We start from the raw sequence: 17,450 nt of genomic DNA, 5'->3' as shown, positions 1-17,450 counted from the left end.
ACAACGCAACGCAACGCAACACAGCGCAACGCAGCGCAACGCAACGCAGCGCAACGCAGCGCAACGCAACGCAGCGCAACGCAGCACAATACAACACAACACAACACAGCACAACGCAACACAACAGAACACAATAACACGCAACACAACTCAATACAATGCAACACAACTCAATACAACGCAACACAACTCAGTCCAATGCAACACAACCCAACGCAACACAACACAACGCAACACAACACAACACAATACAATACAATACAACGCAACGCAACACAACACAATACAATACAATACAACACAACACAACACAACACAGCACAATACAACACAACACAACACAATACAACACAACACAACGCAACACAATGCAACACAATACAGTCCAACGCAACACAATACAACGCAGCACAACTCAATACAATGCAACACAACTCAATACAACGCAACACAACTCAGTCCAACGCAACACAACCCAACGCAACACAACACAATACAATACAATACAATGCAACACAACACAATACAATACAATACAACACAACACAACACAGCACAATACAACACAACACAACACAATACAATGCAACACAATGCAACACAATACAGTCCAACGCAACACAACCCAACGCAGCACAACTCAATACAACGCAACACAACTCAATACAACGCAACACAACACAATACAATTCAATACAACACAACACAACAGAACACAATACAACGCAACACAACTCAATACAACGCAACACAACGCAACACAACACAACACAACAGAACACAATACAACACAACACAACACAATACAACGCAACACAACAGAACACAATACAACGCAACACAACTCAATACAACGCAACACAACGCAACACAACACAACATAACACAACACAATACAACACAACGCAACACAATACAACGCAACACAACACAACGCAACACAATACAACCCAACGCAACACAACACAACACAACACAACACAACACAACACAATACAATACAATACAACGCAACACAATACAACGCAACACAACGCAACACAACACAACGCAAGGGGAATTTTTTTTAAATACAATGCAACACAACACAACGCAACACAACGCAACACAACTCAATACAACACAATACAACGCAACACAATAAAATGCAACACAACAATGCAACACAATGCAACACAACGCAACTCAATACAACACAATGCAACACAACACATTATAATGCAACACAACGCATTATAATGCAACACAGCGCAACACAACGCAACACAACACAACACAACACACCTGCACTCAGGACACACACCTCTTTGTGGCCTGGTTAAAGTGGGTCACCGGTTCATGCTGAGTGTCTCTGAGGAATAAATGTTGATTAATCTTAACAGATAACTTCTGTTATTCTGTTATGGATTCTAGAATCCATCCCGACGTAGAACTGGAGACGAATCAATCAACTTTAATTCTATGAGTGTGTTTGAACTCACCGACCAATCAGGAGGCAGCCTCGCTGTCCAACCCCGCTGCTATAAAACTCTGATGCTCATCTCCTTTTGAAACTCAGCAACTCTACGGAGACGGAGACCAGCTGGTCTTAGAGGACCACGCACGTTCTCACAGAACTGGAGTTATGTCCAGTAACTACTATTGCTGCGCCCTCTAACGGGCTTTACTATTGGCCGTTAGGGATGAATGTTCTCCCAGCTGGACCTGAACCAGACTAACCAGAACAGGCCGAGGAAGACAACTGTCTGGAGAAAACCTTCCATGCAACTGGATGACATCCTCAGCCTCGAGAGAGAAGTTAAAAACAGCTGCATACCTGCAGGATACAGCCTGCAGTGTGGATGTAGGGAACTGAGATGCAGCTGCACAGATTCCATCTACCGACACATGACTTGGGTTCAGATCGAGTCCCGAGGACGCTCGAGACACTGAGTCAGACGCCATATCTCTGAGATACGACTGTACAAACGTGGAGGAGGAGGACCTGGAGGCAGCCAGGCAGATCTCCTCCATCAAAACGCCGCTGGACAGTGCAGCCGAGGTCGCAGCACTCCTGGTGGAGCCTCCGATGGGAAAGTGGCCTCATAATTCAGCCGAATTTCCCAGTGAGCGATAAGCTCAACCAACACAGGCGCCCGCAGGCTGCACGCGTCGCAGCGTCGGAAACTCTCTGAGCAGTTCACGTGAGTGGAAAGCTCGTTCGGGACGTAGAATTAATGAGGAGCCCCACTTTGACCCTGTCATCAGAAAACATCACACATGAAGGATGCACCGACATGACGCAGAGATCCGCCGCTCTCTGCTCTGAGGCAAGAGAAGGTAAAAGGCCCGTCTGGACCGACACCGTCACCAGGTGGCATCTCCTCCACACAGCACAACAATCAGCCGGTGGTTTCATCTCAAATATCCCTCTCTTCAGTGTCTATCTTATTTTCACTGCTTTCTTTATCCTTTCTGGTGGACTAATGTATTCATCCTTTTCATAGTTGAGATGAGTAGACAAAAACAATTACTTATTATTTCCATAACACTTGATAAGATAACAATGGACTCACTGAAGTTTAGTAACAGCTGAGATCAGTGGCATTAGTAACCTGTAAACGTGTCCCTCTGTTTTACCCTGTGTAATTCATTCATGTGTTTTTCACATAAACTTTCCACTCACTGGTTCCTCAACGTATTTATTTTTAACAATGTCAATGACAAATCACCAGGTGGCACCTCCTCCATCCTCGGGGGAGGAGAGTCGCTGGTCTTCAGGGAGAACCAGCAGGCTGCAGAGTGTTTTTCCTGCTCGCCACCAGTTTAGATAAAGCGCTGTCATATCAGTGCGTCTCTCCTTTTATCTGCGAGCGTCACATTGAAGGTTATCGGAACATCGCAGGCCGTCAGAGATCCAAGATGGAGCTCCGCCCTAGTCAGGATCCCTGCAGCCGAACTCTGCCGGTGGAGAAACCTCACACAGCTGTTGAGATGAGCTACGACCGCACTGTTGTCTGACCTCACCGTGACCTGGTTGTGGTGCCGCCGCCGTAAAAAATGATACCGAGCGTTCCACCGCATCCTGTGAGGGACACGAGTGGAACACAGTGAAGGAGACTGGATGAGATCTAGTAGCTGCAACCACAATCTTTGGGATTTATCTTGACATTGGTCCACACGGAGCCCGGTGAACCACTGCTGCATGTGATGCATGTGCTGCATGTGCTGCATGTGCTGCATGTGCTGCATGTGCTGAAGTTGCTTCATGGGCTGCAGGTGCTGCATATGCTGCAGCTGTTGCAGCTGTTGCAGCTGTTGCATGTGCAGGATGCAGCGTAGAGTGAGCGGGTGGAGTTGAGATGCAACACTTCGTAGACGACATCTTGGACATCGGGTGACAGCGTTCGAGGACCGGTCTTATCTCCGGGGTGGCTGAGTGAGAAACGGGGTCTCAGGCTCTTTATGGCGCCCGGGTTGCACCGCAACGCTACCTCCTGATTGGTCAGTGAGACGTGAAGCCTCAAAGGGATTAACCAATAGCAAAGTCCATCAGAGCACATCATGAAATTATAATTAACTAAACATTAATCTCTCGTGAGTTCATCATGTTTGTTGCCTCTGAAATAAATATTTTGATCTTTACTGTGCGTTGTGTGTAACGATGTCATGATGTGCTTTGTGCTGCAGAGTTGAATCCACCATGATCATACTTAATATGTCGTAATTCATGATGATGTACTTCCCTTAATGCTTCAGTGAAAGACTTGGAACTCGTGTTACTTCCTGATGATTCATGAGGTATTAATGTATGAAGTAATGCTGATGTCATGCAGGAATTAATTCATGAACTCATAATAACTTCTGAACTCTCCATGAAGTTACCAACACACTGAATATTGTACTTTTATACATAAAATGCAAAACACTCAGTAAATCTTAGTTACTTGTCAGTATAACTGTGTTACCTGCTTTCTTGAGGCCGCTGGTACATGTGCTTCAACCGTTTCACCACAGGCAGTTAACACCAGAACTAATTGAGAGTACATGTGCCAAACTGTTAACATTGGATGTTGGCGTTTGTTGCACCACACGCTGCTGCTGCAGGAGACGGATGATGAAGATGAAGAGTCATTTTTTATTAAGGAGCGCCTACAGGCCTTCCTGCGCTGGCTGCAGGGTCTCAGCTGGTTCCAGCGTCTCACAAACAAAAGGCAATCAAACCGCTGAGTGGTTTGAAACATGAGATATGTGGACACAAACGCTCTCCTCTTCTTCCACGTCTGTGTTCCACCGGTGAAACTACTGGCTGATGATGTGCTGTAGGGGAAGTGAACAGTTCAAGCATTCGTCAGCAGAACCTTGATGAGGTTTGCACACTGATTAAATAAATCAAACACACAACAACTCTCATCAGGGCTATATAATATTAAAATGGATATTTCTGCCTCTCTGTGATCTCAGTTATAAATTACAACATTAGATGATTTTTTCTTTCGGGACTTCTACTTTCTACCTCAACTCAAACTCAACATTAGATCAAGCTGCTTGTGGATGAAGTGAAGGATAGAAGTGGAGCTTGTGGCTTCAGCAGTGGAAATTTATACCTGACATTTAAAAAGTGCTGCGATCTAAAGATGGAGGTGAAAATATAGAAGAACTGCTTCCCAGCTGAGGTTACGGCTGGAAACTCAAACGGTTTCTCTCCTGGTGAACATGAATGTTTGTTGTCTCTGGGTACCTGACAGTCGCACAGCAACTTTACATACAAAAACTAAATCCTACTTGGTGTTATTGAAATGATTTATGTTGTGTTCTGCATTTCTCTAATTCTTTATGATGTTATCTCGGATTCCCTCAACCCATGAGGATAATTTAATCAAATTAGCCAAATGTACGTGTTACTTGGGATATCGAATATTTGCTGAATGCTGGCTGGCGTGCAGGCAGCAGACAGTCTGACCTTCTCCTCCACTGGGCTGTGATGATGAGCTCAGTTCGTTCTGAGATGGATTATATCTTTTACCATTGATTGGTGCTCGTGGAACAGTCGGGGCTTTGAGAAAGTGGATCTATGAGAGGTATGAAGTGAACTTAAATGTGTGAGAGGCGTCATTTTCACATTTTATTTCTACAATCGGGCTTCAGTTCACCGCCATCTGAGTCTCCAAATGCTTTTAGTGGCAGACAGACTTTAATACCAAAAACAGCACAACAATCAGCCGGTGGTTTCATCTCAAATATCCCTCTCTTCAGTGTCTATCTTATTTTCACTGCTTTCTTTATCCTTTCTGGTGGACTAATGTATTCATCCTTTTCATAGTTGAGATGAGTAGACAAAAACAATTACTTATTATTTCCATAACACTTGATAAGATAACAATGGACTCACTGAAGTTTAGTAACAGCTGAGATCAGTGGCATTAGTAACCTGTAAACGTGTCCCTCTGTTTTACCCTGTGTAATTCATTCATGTGTTTTTCACATAAACTTTCCACTCACTGGTTCCTCAACGTATTTATTTTTAACAATGTCAATGACAAATTTACAACTTAGAAAGCCAGAAGAAGAACATGTACACTCTGCTGGAAAATGTTGCCTTCAGCTGCTCTGGATAAACCCAGAGGAAAGGAAAGTGGTGGCAGAGTTGCAAATCAAAAGAGAACCGACAATTCAACAATTTACATATTCCCAGTTTGGTGTCTATGCAAGATGAGAGAATAACCTGAAATACAATTTTCTACTGACAAATATTCATGAATTTTGAAAACACAAAACCAACAATTTCTTAAAAAGATGACAAAAATATTTTGTTATGGTTGTTTAGAGTCAGTTGGCCGTCTGTTACGTTCTGAAAATGCTACGAGCAATACATTTCTTAATCTGCCTCATACGTTTATGTACTCTTTCAAATCCCCTTTTTGTCTAAGCATTTTTACAGACATCCTAAAGTATAAATAAAATATGAAAATAAAAATGTTCAAAAGGCAAATCAAGGAAATCAGTCAAGCAGTAAATTAACCTGTCTTTTTTTCTTTTATTTACCACAAAAATCTAATACATTTGTGAAAAAAATTAATTAAATTGGGTAAATTATTTTGAGAAATTAGGTGTCTTGTCATTTAACTAACCACAAATCTATTTAAATTTTGTAAATTGTTTTAAATTTAAAAGATTAATGCAATTTAGAAAACTGCGCACTGTCAGTGCAAGTTAACACATTATTAGTTTATATAGTTTATTGTAAGTTTATTCAGCATCATTATGATTTACATGTGATTACACCGTTTCATGGCACAAAGGCCTTTTATGTTTTATAACCTTTTATAGACAGTAGAAGCTTTGTAAAGCGTTCAAACGTTGGAAACATTTTTGACACCAAAAAAGTGAAAATCATAATATTCAAACATAAACTCATGTTATTCAAATGATAATGAGCTGTTATCATAGACTGTATATAAAAGTGTTCGTAGCTTCAGGTCTGTAAAATGGTTCTGATCCAGAAGTGTCTTCAGCTGCAATACCAGCGAGTGCCACTAGAGGTCGGCTCCAAAAAGCCTCCGGCTCCATAGACTCCCATTCAACTTCTCTCATCAAATCCAAAGTGAATAAAATGTGTCCATCAGTTATCTCGGTGTTGTTAGCTAAAGTCACTCCTTCTTATTAGTTTTCTGGAGGTCCATCTGAAAATAATCCCTCATTCATTAGAAAAGAAGATTCAAGAAGACCTGTTTTTGGGGGCGTGTCTGTTTGATTGACAGGCCTATGGTGCAGTCAGGTTACAGCTATCGGTGGGCGGGACGTAGTATGGTCAGGTTTCCGATCAGATCGGTCAGATCCACCTCTGGCTCCTCCCCCAGCTCGTCCAAATATGGTCACTTCCTGCTCCAAACCGCTCCGAACTAGCAAAGATGGTGACGGACAGAATCTGAACTGGAGGATTCATAACGTTCACAAACCAATGATGACATCACTGATGGATGATGGTTGGTTGTTATTCAATAGATCATGTGAACAACTTGTTTTTTTTTAAGTAAATTTGGCAAATTTTGGTTTTAGATGATACACTGAAGTATATTACATTTTCAAATATTTTATTTAAGTCTAATTTTATTTTATTTACAGAATACCACAAAATGTAGTGATTCCCAAAAATGTTTAGTAAAAACAGAATGCCATAATGTGCAAATCACATAAACCAATATTGAACTGAACAAAAAACATCAAATGCTGAAACTGAGAAATTTGATTGTTTCATGAAAAATGTGACAAAAACAGGAGATGGAAAATGAAGAGTTTTATAATTGCAGAAAAATAAATTGGCCTCTGTAGCTGTTGTAAATAAATGTATATGATGAATTTAAAGGTTAATTTTATTGATGTTGCTGTGTTTGTAGAGCTGGTTGTATGTTTTGGTGAGTACATTGTTGTCAAAGACAGAAATGATGAACTGAGCTACAAAAAGAAAAAGACCCAAACAAGGTTTTTCACTGAACAAACAACGTTCGCTGGTTAAAACATGGTCTCCACACGTGTTGGCTGGTATCCATGTGAGTCCACAGTGACCTCACCGGTTTGTGGATGAAGCCAATGAGACGGCGGTTCAGCCAGAGAACTCAGCATGTGTGTCCAAGTGCTTTTCCTTCTTTGTGTGAAATCTCAGATTTTGAAAATACGGGATAATGGTGGTGTGTTTATTTTCACTCTATCCTGCAGAGATTTTTTAAATTTCTGTTTCTCTAATAAGAAACAAATGGAACAGCAGAAAGTAGAACATGCACAGGTCTTATCTGAATCTGATGTTTCAATTCCCAGCTTCCTGCTGAGAGAGCCGACAAAGAGCACAATATCTCACACTCTCAACTCGGCTGCAGCAGGCTCGGTGGAAAATTGCCGGCTCTAAAAATAGCACAGCCTTTAATGCCTGGAAGCTAACAAAGCCACAGTGAACAAAATACCCGGTTGGGAAGCAGCAGAAATGAAGCCCCCGCTTTATTAGTTATTTCTTCTTCTTTGGTGGAAAGACGTAACTTCAAGTCTTTAACGCAGGAAAACACCACGGAGTCATACAGTTTATCATCACTGGCTAAGTGGAGATGAGAGAAATGAGTAAAACACACTAAGAGTTTACACATTACCTGTTGGCTTCTGGAAAAACACCACAAACACACTCGCTCACTTTGAATGATGAGTTATTTGTTTCTTTATTGGGAGACGTTTCCTCCGATGTACAAATACAAACTCCACCAGATATAAAAGCTCCACATTCACAGTACAGCATCTCCTAATCTGTAGGAAAGACTCACTTATTCTGAACTGTAGTTCCTAAAAATATGAAGCGTACACAACCTCCACCTGGACTTTTTGTATTTGAAGCTTTAACAGTTTGTTTTAGTGATGAGAACGGATGGCGTGCTGTTGGGCTTTGCTGTTATAGAGGTCAACGGAAATTCTAGTTTTTCCAGCTGATTTATTTCCCGTTAATACGTTGGTAGCAACCTTAAGTGCACCTCGTCTGTTCCACAGACAAAGACTTGTTCTTAACCGTGTAAGTCAAGGAAAGCTTTTTAGACGTCGAACAAATGTCCAAACAAACAGGATTCTTACATGAATCGTTTCAAACGTTTTGAGTTTGACCTGAAAGTAAATGTGCTAAAAGTAGAACTCCAGAAGAGCCGAGACAGCCAAACATCTACATACAAGTAAACTTCTGCAAGTCAAGTCTTCTCAGATCTCTAAAAGTGAGTTAAAAAATAGAACAAGCAGGAGAAGCACGCTATGCATACCTTCGGGGAACATGTCACACTGAAATGTTTCAGAATTTTCCTTTAAACTTTCTCATTAAAAACTTTATGGATGTGGCTTAGTTTTATTCTGCTGTGGAAATCACCTGAGATGATTCTTTTATTTCGAGTTTTGCCTCACAAATTTGTTTGTGGCTGAACTGAAGAAGTCATGTGACTCTAGAAGAAATAAAATGTGTTTTGGCTTACGAGGCCTGACGTAAGCAATATTACAGGAGAGGGTGTGATTTAACTTGACTGCATCACTGTGCCGCCTATAATGACGTTAAAACACCCTCCGGTGTAATATTGTGATTATACAACAAGTTACCATCTAAATAAAACATGTCATCATAATGTCTTCATATTGTGGAGAAATTCACTCTAAAATATAACAAGTAGAAACTACATTATATTAATATTATAGGAAATTCAATTCTAATTCTATATTCCCATTGAGAAGGTGGAGTGATATTTCCAGTGATGAGCAGGGTGTGTTGTCGTGGTGATTTGTTCCAAACGTTCAGTTGACCAATCAGATCTCTGGGGCGGAGCTACTTGTTGTATAATGGAATTTCATAAAACCTCTTCCTGAGAGTTTAAAATTAATAGTAGGCCAAAATGAAACTCATCTATTGGACTGTTCCTGATGTTTCCTTTGTGCTCTTTTACCTCTCACAGAATCACATCGCCTTCGCGGAGGTCACATGACGTGGAGTCCGCCGTGTGGCAGACCCATTGGACGTCCACCTTCTTCACTGTCCAGTCCAATTAACCGAAGCGCAGCACTAAAAGCGTTGTGTGTGTCCGGTCTGCGGTATGTTGTTCTATGTTGTCTTTATCGGGCCTCTGTTATCGTTCACAGCTTCTTGTATTCAAGGGAAAAAAATAAAGGAGGAGTCGGTAACGTAGTGGGACTGGTTGCTTCTGCTTTCTCCATCTATGCACCTATTCTGAGTTCTGGTCAGATTCTCGCCTCCTGAATGAAGCTTTGCTGTAAAGCAAAGCCCAGATCAGACTAGTGGGAGACCAGAAGAACCAGAAGAAGGAATAAAGAACTGGATGCACCATCTCAAACCTGCGTGGTTCAAACATTATGTTATTGTGTGTGAACACTGTTGTTCCAATAAGATGGCTCCTAGTGAAACTATCCGGTCTATGTCCAAACCTTCTCTTGTTATGTTGTTGTTCTTTACAGATTTCTGATTTTGTTATTCCTGTTATCACGTCACCTTTACAACATGGAGAGCACTGCTGTGAACACCACAATGAGACTGACTGCTGAGCTCAGATTTCATTCAAATCAATCGAGCGGAAATTTTGGACTTGAAAGATAAAACTAAAAACCTAAAAATGAAAGCCATTCTTTTAATTTCCAGATTGAAGAGAGCTCCACAGATCTCTTCATTCTGGGTTGAGACGCCACTATATTTTTATTTTATTAAGATGCTCACTGTGTGAAATTAGATCACAATTAGTCTTAACCTTTTTTGCTGTGACTCGTCCGAGAGACATGACAATCATAAAGACCTGACAGTCGTAGCTTGTAGTTTTTCGTGACCGGCGTGATGTCAGCAGGAAGTAGATGTCAGGGACCAGCTTCCAGGAACAGAGGCTGTAAATGATGGTGTGGAGATAACTGCTGGTATTGTGTTTAGAAAAGCCTGAAATAGAAAAAGACCCTTCTGTCACACCAAGAGAACAGTTTGGCTTGTTTGTAGATCATCTTCCACTTTTCCATGTTTACAGTTCTGTTCTACAGAACGCTGAGCTCTTATTGGTCAACACGTTGTGGAGGGCGAAATATTATTTTTGTCAGAATAACGTAAAGCGTCCAAGATGCAGCAACAGTTGTTGTCCGAAATGAGACATGACGTGAGATAAGCCCATCAGGTGTCAGACGTGTTTGTGGGTGAGCCCTTTAAAGGAAACTTTGATCATCCCAATACTGTGACTAACTGATGAAGTCGTCATTGATGGAGCGTGAAAGCACTTGTTTCAAATTAAGAGCTGTAGTGTTTTTGTACATGTAGAAAAGAAACGGTGAGACGAGCATACAGTCTGTGAAACCCAAAATAATGCAGTTTGATTAATTTCTGTCTTTTCATATAATCTTGGAAAAGCTAAAACATTATTCGTAAAGGTCAGTGATTTACAGCCAGAAACGGAGATTTAAATTGTATGTGATTATTAGACAGCCAGCGTTATGTTTACTTTTCTTATCTCACATCTGATGCTTTCTATTTTGTCAGATCAGTCTACAGGGAATTTAGAAAATTTCAAGTTAAAACTTTCCTTCCTCTCTTCTCAGTGTTTCCTCAGGATGTTTTTACATCATCGGCAAGACTACAAGTTTTGTTGTTGCACTATTTTTTTCTCTTAAACTTCTTTCATGCAGATCAGTGTAACATTATATTCACGAAGAATTTGTTGGTACCCTTCCAGAAAAAAAAGAAGCTCCAAAAATAATTAGCCTCTCTGTCTGTTTAGTGTCAATAAAAATCTGATTTAGATTTTTGATTCAACAGAACTTCAGAACAGTCCGGTTTGGTTCTTTGGTGATTTCAGAAAAGTGTTTTAGATCATTATCCTGTCGGAGGACGATGGCCTGTGACCGAGACGGAGCTTTCTGACACCGGGCAGCACGTTTCACTGCAGGATGCCCTGACAGTTCTGACATTTCCTCGTGCTCTGTGTCGTCTCCCAGCAACAGATGGTGTGATCAGACACTGATGAACTGTAAAGTTCAGCCTGTATCTCTTTGGAAGTTTCTCTTGGTTATTTTTATTACCATTTGCATTATCCTGCTACCACAGACTGTTTATAAAACTGTTCGTAGCTTCCAGGTCTGAAAAATGAGGCCGATACAGAAGAGCCTTAAAATGCAATACCACCGAGTGCCACTAGAATAATAATCCCTCGTTCATTAGAAAAGAAGATTCAAGAAGACCTGTTTTTGGGGGCGTGTCTGTTTGATTGACAGGCCTGTGGTGCAGTCAGGTTACAGCTATCGGTGGGCGGGACGTAGTATCGTCAGGTTTCCAATCAGATCGGTCAGATCCACCGCTGGCTCCTCCCCCAGCTCGTCCAAATATGGTCACTTCCTGCTCCAAACCGCTCCGAACTAGAAAGATGCCGACTGCCAATATCCGTTACTTGATGTTTCATAACGCCGTTCACAAACCAACGGGTGACGTCACTGATGGTTGCTGATTGGTTTAAACTTAATCTGGGGTCGATCTTCCTCTTGCGGTCGCGTCCATGGAGGTTGGCTCGTGGCTACAGTCCAGTGGACCATCAACTTCTTAATATTAGCAGCAGTGATCATAGGAACTCTCTTCTTTTCATCCTTTTCTCTGTCTATTCATTGTTGAATATTTTTGTAAAACCAATATTTTATCTTTTTTTTTTATTATTTATTTTGTTTTACTCTGTTACATACCAAAGAAATACTAATAATCATGAGCAAATTGCATTTAATTTGATCACCTTTCAATGAGCTGCAAAGGGTACCAACAAATGTATCCAGGACTGTGACCATTAAAGTTCCCTGTTATATTATTGGTATGTTAGAACAACAATTACAATTTGGAGAGTTGTTTTCAACTTCCTACAAAACCATTTTTGGGTGAAATTCTCACATTTAATGGAGCATTCTATCGTTTTAGGATGTCTTCTTGTTCGCTGATCCAGTTTAGCTGGGCTTAATACAAAATCGGGAAGCATTTTTTTCTTATTTTTAGATAAATAAATCAAATCTGCAATTATCAATATTTTTGATATTATTGAACGAAAGCACTCTGTGAGGTGAAAGGTTTACTTGTATTTCTAGAAGTCACAAAGAATTATCATCTAATTCCGCAGTGCTGTTTAGCCTGTTAGCCTCTTTTAGCTCCTTTAGTTAGTTTGAAAAGTCGAACTGTTATCAACCCCTTGCAGAAGGCTCTTTTAGGAGAGTACCTACCCAAGTACATGACTATTGTCTATTACCATTATGTCTTAGTCAAACCGAATTTTTTTTCAATACTTTCTGCTGCCCCAAAAGTAATTCCAGAATCTTCGTAGAACCATCTCCTACAAAGATGGAAACCCAGAAATACTGCAGTATAGCTCATTATACATTACATACAGTACATGTACATGTACAATGCAGTGCTGTTCAAAGGTTGTAGGCACTAACTAAAGGATGCTTCAAAAATAATTAAGCTATGAATAGTTAACTTAATACAATGTACAGTCGAGAAAAATCCCAAATCAAATCAATGTTGTCTTGGTAAACTGTCCACATTCTCAGTGTCTTCGGTCTCTTTGTGTAATCTCAGGACTGACTGTGATCATTGCTGTGTTTCATACTGTAGTGGCTGAAGATCTGTCTATATGAAATCTATATGGCTGTATGTGTGGGCTTGTTGTCATGCTTTACAATGAGTTTGGAACCAATCAGACAACACATCTCACTGTTGCACTGATTGGAATAATTCATGCAAGTTCATACAATCTCTGCAGTATTTGTGGGAGTTTGCAATTTTGAAAGTTTCCCTGATTTCTCTGCATTAAAAGTTCTCAAGAGAACCTCTCCGGAGGGCTGTTTCACAAAACCTGGATAAGGGATTAAACCGGGTCTCAGTTACCCCGGCTGAGTTTTGGTTGAGTTTAATTAATCCTGGTGCCTTTCAGTCAGCAGTCACTCGGATCTCAAACCAATTTCTTAAAGTTATTCCATGTTCCAATGGAATTTGGCCATTTTGCTTTAAAATAAGCATTAAAATAAGTCCATGTTTATGAAGACTGATGATTATGATATTATTTAAGGTTTGTTTGTGTGTAAGTCAGCGATGAGAACAATATATAAAGCATATGGAAACACGTGTTTCTCCCTTAACAATCGCACTTTTCACAATAAGTGTTAGCATGAGTGGTCCCATGATTCAGCACCGCCGAGCACGAAGCCGTCACAGTTAATCTGAACTGGGATAAAAACAAATGTTCAAGTGGCATCTTCACTTCATGCAGCAGGAGATGCTATAAATCTGGGCAAAGCCACTATTTACAGCTCCATTAAGGTAGATTTTATTCTCCCCAATACATAAAGGAGCACTTTTACAAAATTGACTCTGTAATCCTGGATTTCTTAATTCTGCTTTTGTAAATCAGCCCCTGAGGACATTATGGCACAAACAAACAAAACTTATTTTATCAAGAAAAATATCTAATTTACAGTCACAAAGCCCTTCAACTTCTCCCAATACCCAGAGTCAGTGGACTCAATAAACAGGAAGTGACAGGATTTATGGAAAATGTGGTCTAATCATGAGAATTAGGCTTCCAATCACCAAACTTCCCACTGTCAGTTCAGTCAGTAATTATCTGAGTTTATACACCTCTCCAATTGTAAGAGACGGCCCTTGGTTTGTGTGCATATGTGTTGAATTATTATTATTATTTAAAAATAATTTGATGGACTCATTCATACAGAAGATGTAGCCTATATATTCTGTTTTGCGTCACATTGTGTTTTGCAAACTTTTGTCATTTTTATGACAGAATTTTTTATTTTACTTTGAGCCAATTATTCCTTAAATTCAGAAACAAATATTAAAATATGTGAATTCAAATATTTGTGTTTTGTCTGTGATGGGCAATATACGTATTACAATCGTGATAATATATGTTTTTTTTATAAGGGCATTAGTTTAAAAAAAACTGCAGTGTTTTTTCCTCAGCTTGCAATTTTGGCAATTCCTCACAACTTTCGAGAAAAAATGCTGCAAAATTTTTAATTGCAACAATCAAATTGAACAGTTTTGCACAGAACTGTCTGTGTACAGTTTATATAATTGTGTAAATACGGTGGATTCAGAAAGTATTTGGACCCCTTCACTGCATTTTGTTGGACAAATGGATAAAATTGTCATTTTTTCCCCAAAACCTGCACCCAAAAATGCCATCACGTCATTGTAAATAAGAATATGTTCTTAATTTCTTGCCTGGTAAAATAAAGGCTAAATAAAGTAGGAAACGCTTAACATTTTTTTGGCAAATTAATTGAAAATCTGAAATCTCTAATTTATAAAAGTACTCAGACCTTAAATTGTAGTTGCCTCTTTGTCAGGAATTACTTCTTTAAGTGTTCATCGTTAGGTCTTTGCAAACTTTGCGTACCTGGATATGGAGAGTTTGTCGCATTGTTCTTGGTATAACCTCTAATCCTCGAATCCTCTAATCCTCTAATCCTCTAATCCGCCGTCAATTTGGATGCGAAGCGTCTGGTAGCTTCTATCTTCAGCAGCTCTTTAACATGTTCTTCATGGGGTTACATGCTGTGTTTAAATGGAACTCAGGAACTCTTGGTTACAACATGGGAAGTCAAGTGCAATGTATGTTTGGCGTTGAAGTGGTTAAATCATAAAAACACCGTTGCCAGGCAACAGCAACATGGACTGGTAAAGTTTTCAATCAAGGAAAATTTAAGCAAACAGGATGAACGAGAGACTTCGAAAAACATGTTTTCACTTTGTCATTATTGGTTATTGAGTTTAAACTGAGGGGCAAAAATAGCAATTTTATCCATTTAGAATGAAATCTGCAACACAGTAAAGTGTGTGAGAGCTGAATGGGTTTGAATACTTTCTGAATCCACTGGGTCTTAATAACAGTGCTGAGGCAGGACGCTCTGTTGGCTATTATTCCCATCTCTCCCTACCTCTTAGTTCCTGTTTTCGGTCCCTATTGTGTCCATCTAATAAAGAAAATGTCCTTAAAATTTGTGAATAACAAAATATGGACATTGTTGTAAATGATTCTTCAGACAAAAACAGATGTTTTCGAATGTAATGGTCGTCTCCTAAACGGACATAAAAACAAAACACTTGTTTTCGCTCCCACTTTTTATGCGTTGATGTAAAAGATTTAAGACTTCTTCTATGCACACAAAAGATTTATTTCTCTCAAATTTTGTTCACAAATTTGTGAAAATCCATTTTATCTTTGTGACGGAGAGGTGATCGCTAATTCATCCACCTGACAGGTGTGGCACGTCAAGATTAAACAGCATGATTATTGCACAGCTGTTCTTTGGACTAGTGATTTACGTTCATTCATGAAGGTGTTTCTGGTGAGCGGTTAGCTCAGTAGTTGGTGGAGAGGCAAAGTTAGCAATTTACTGATGTGTGTAGTAGAGTGGATCGATTTTTTTTTTTTTCCCCTAAAGAGTTGGTGGTGACCAAAGCAGAGATTAAAAGAGACTAAAGATTCAGGTGAACACAAATCAAAACGACAGTGAAGCTCAGTGTCTTCTGTATCGTGTCCCAGTTAAAGTGCCATCCAGCCCTAGTTTGTATTGTAAATTATTCCCCTTTGTAGCAATAACATGTTGAGCTTTCTTTCACATCAGGGGAGGAGATATGAACACATTGGTGGTAGAATTCATTCGCCCCTTCAAATCTCTATTTTTGTAATTACTGATGACTCATCAATAGAGTCCAGACAGGATCACACACTTTAAAAAAAAAAAAAAAACGCTGTAACTCCTCTCATTGCAAATGAAATGGCCTCACGAATAAACATCCACCAAAATATTCAGGACTCGGAAAAATAAAGTTTGGGAAAAAAAAAATGTAAAAATGCAAAAGTTGAAAATATATATATTATATACATATATATATATATATATATATATATTTCCTTTGGGTCATTCTTCATTACTGCTATGTGCTATTTTTCAAAAACTTTGTGTGAGTGTTCACGATAGATGTTTCTTTTATTCCTCTGATAATTCATATCACTTCTTCATGTCATTACAGTAAAATGAATTATGTTTCATGTTATTGTTGAGAATTAGTTAAATTTTTTACATTCTGTTTGGTGAAAACTAACATTCATGTTTGATATGTTCATATTGAAGTTCCTTGTGTATTCCAAATATTTGAGTGATATTCCTGAGATATACAGTAGGTGACAAACTTACACACTTCTTTCTCACTGTTGTGAGTTTTCTTTCTTGCTTCTGGTGGTCTGTTTTGTATGGATGTGTTTCCTCCTCTTCTGACCCAGTTCTTCTTTTATATTATTCATATTTCTTTATGAAATTAACTTTCATTCCAACTTGTGTTCAAATTGTGACCTTTTACACTGTAGAAAATAATAAATTTGCAGCATTTGAATAAAGGAAAGATTTGCAGGACCTTTGTCTCTTTTTCTGTTTGGAAAGCAAAGGAACATGAATTACACGGATCTGTACTTTTAGATTTACAGTGACTGAGTCAAAACAGCCACTCTTGAGAATCTTAAGTCTTTCGATACTTTAAAATATTAAAAGACAATTTAAATGAAGATTTTTCAAACCTCCACAGCTTAAGTTTTGAAGGGCAATTTTTGGAATATTTTGTTTCCAACTATCCTTAATTCCAGTCCTTCACTATGCAACTCAATGTGTTGCTTCCTAGAATCCACAGTAATAACCAAAAAATTCAAAGCAGGTCAGTCATAATATTCTAAATTCAAATGGAGGTGAAGTGAGTTGTGCTCCTTTGAGCTGCGCTGCCTGTGCATCGCAGGTGGGCGTAAAAAGTCATACACAAACTGTGGAACAGGCTTCTTCTGTCTGCTGATCATGCGTTTATGTTTTATTGTGCTTTCAGTTTAGGGTTTTACCAATTTACAATTTAAAATGCGGTCCAACATAAACAA

The 17,450-nt window shown here is 39.4% G+C and overlaps 1 protein-coding gene across 3 annotated transcripts in view; it reads left to right on the top strand.

Annotated features, from left to right (window-relative positions):
• Positions 1 to 16,944, top strand: part of LOC138199279 (phospholipid phosphatase-related protein type 5-like) — a 96,963-nt gene extending 80,019 nt beyond the window's left edge. For 2 of the 3 annotated variants that reach the window (XM_069151225.1, XM_069151227.1), the window contains one exon: positions 1,414 to 3,193. In XM_069151225.1, coding sequence (XP_069007326.1) covers positions 1,414 to 1,551 — 138 coding nt within the window. In that variant the 3' untranslated portion in view covers positions 1,552 to 3,193. Of the gene's footprint in view, positions 1 to 1,413; positions 3,194 to 9,443 lie in introns of those variants that run through there. The other variant, XM_069151228.1, reaches the window with a different exon arrangement.
• Positions 16,945 to 17,450: the final 506 nt, after the last annotated feature.

This window comes from Embiotoca jacksoni, unplaced genomic scaffold, assembly GCF_022577435.1.
Source record: "Embiotoca jacksoni isolate LCO1_2020_lvr unplaced genomic scaffold, fEmbJac1.0.p SCAF_17, whole genome shotgun sequence".
Taxonomy (NCBI): Eukaryota; Metazoa; Chordata; class Actinopteri; family Embiotocidae; genus Embiotoca; species Embiotoca jacksoni.
This window is presented reverse-complemented; position numbering and strand designations above follow the sequence as displayed.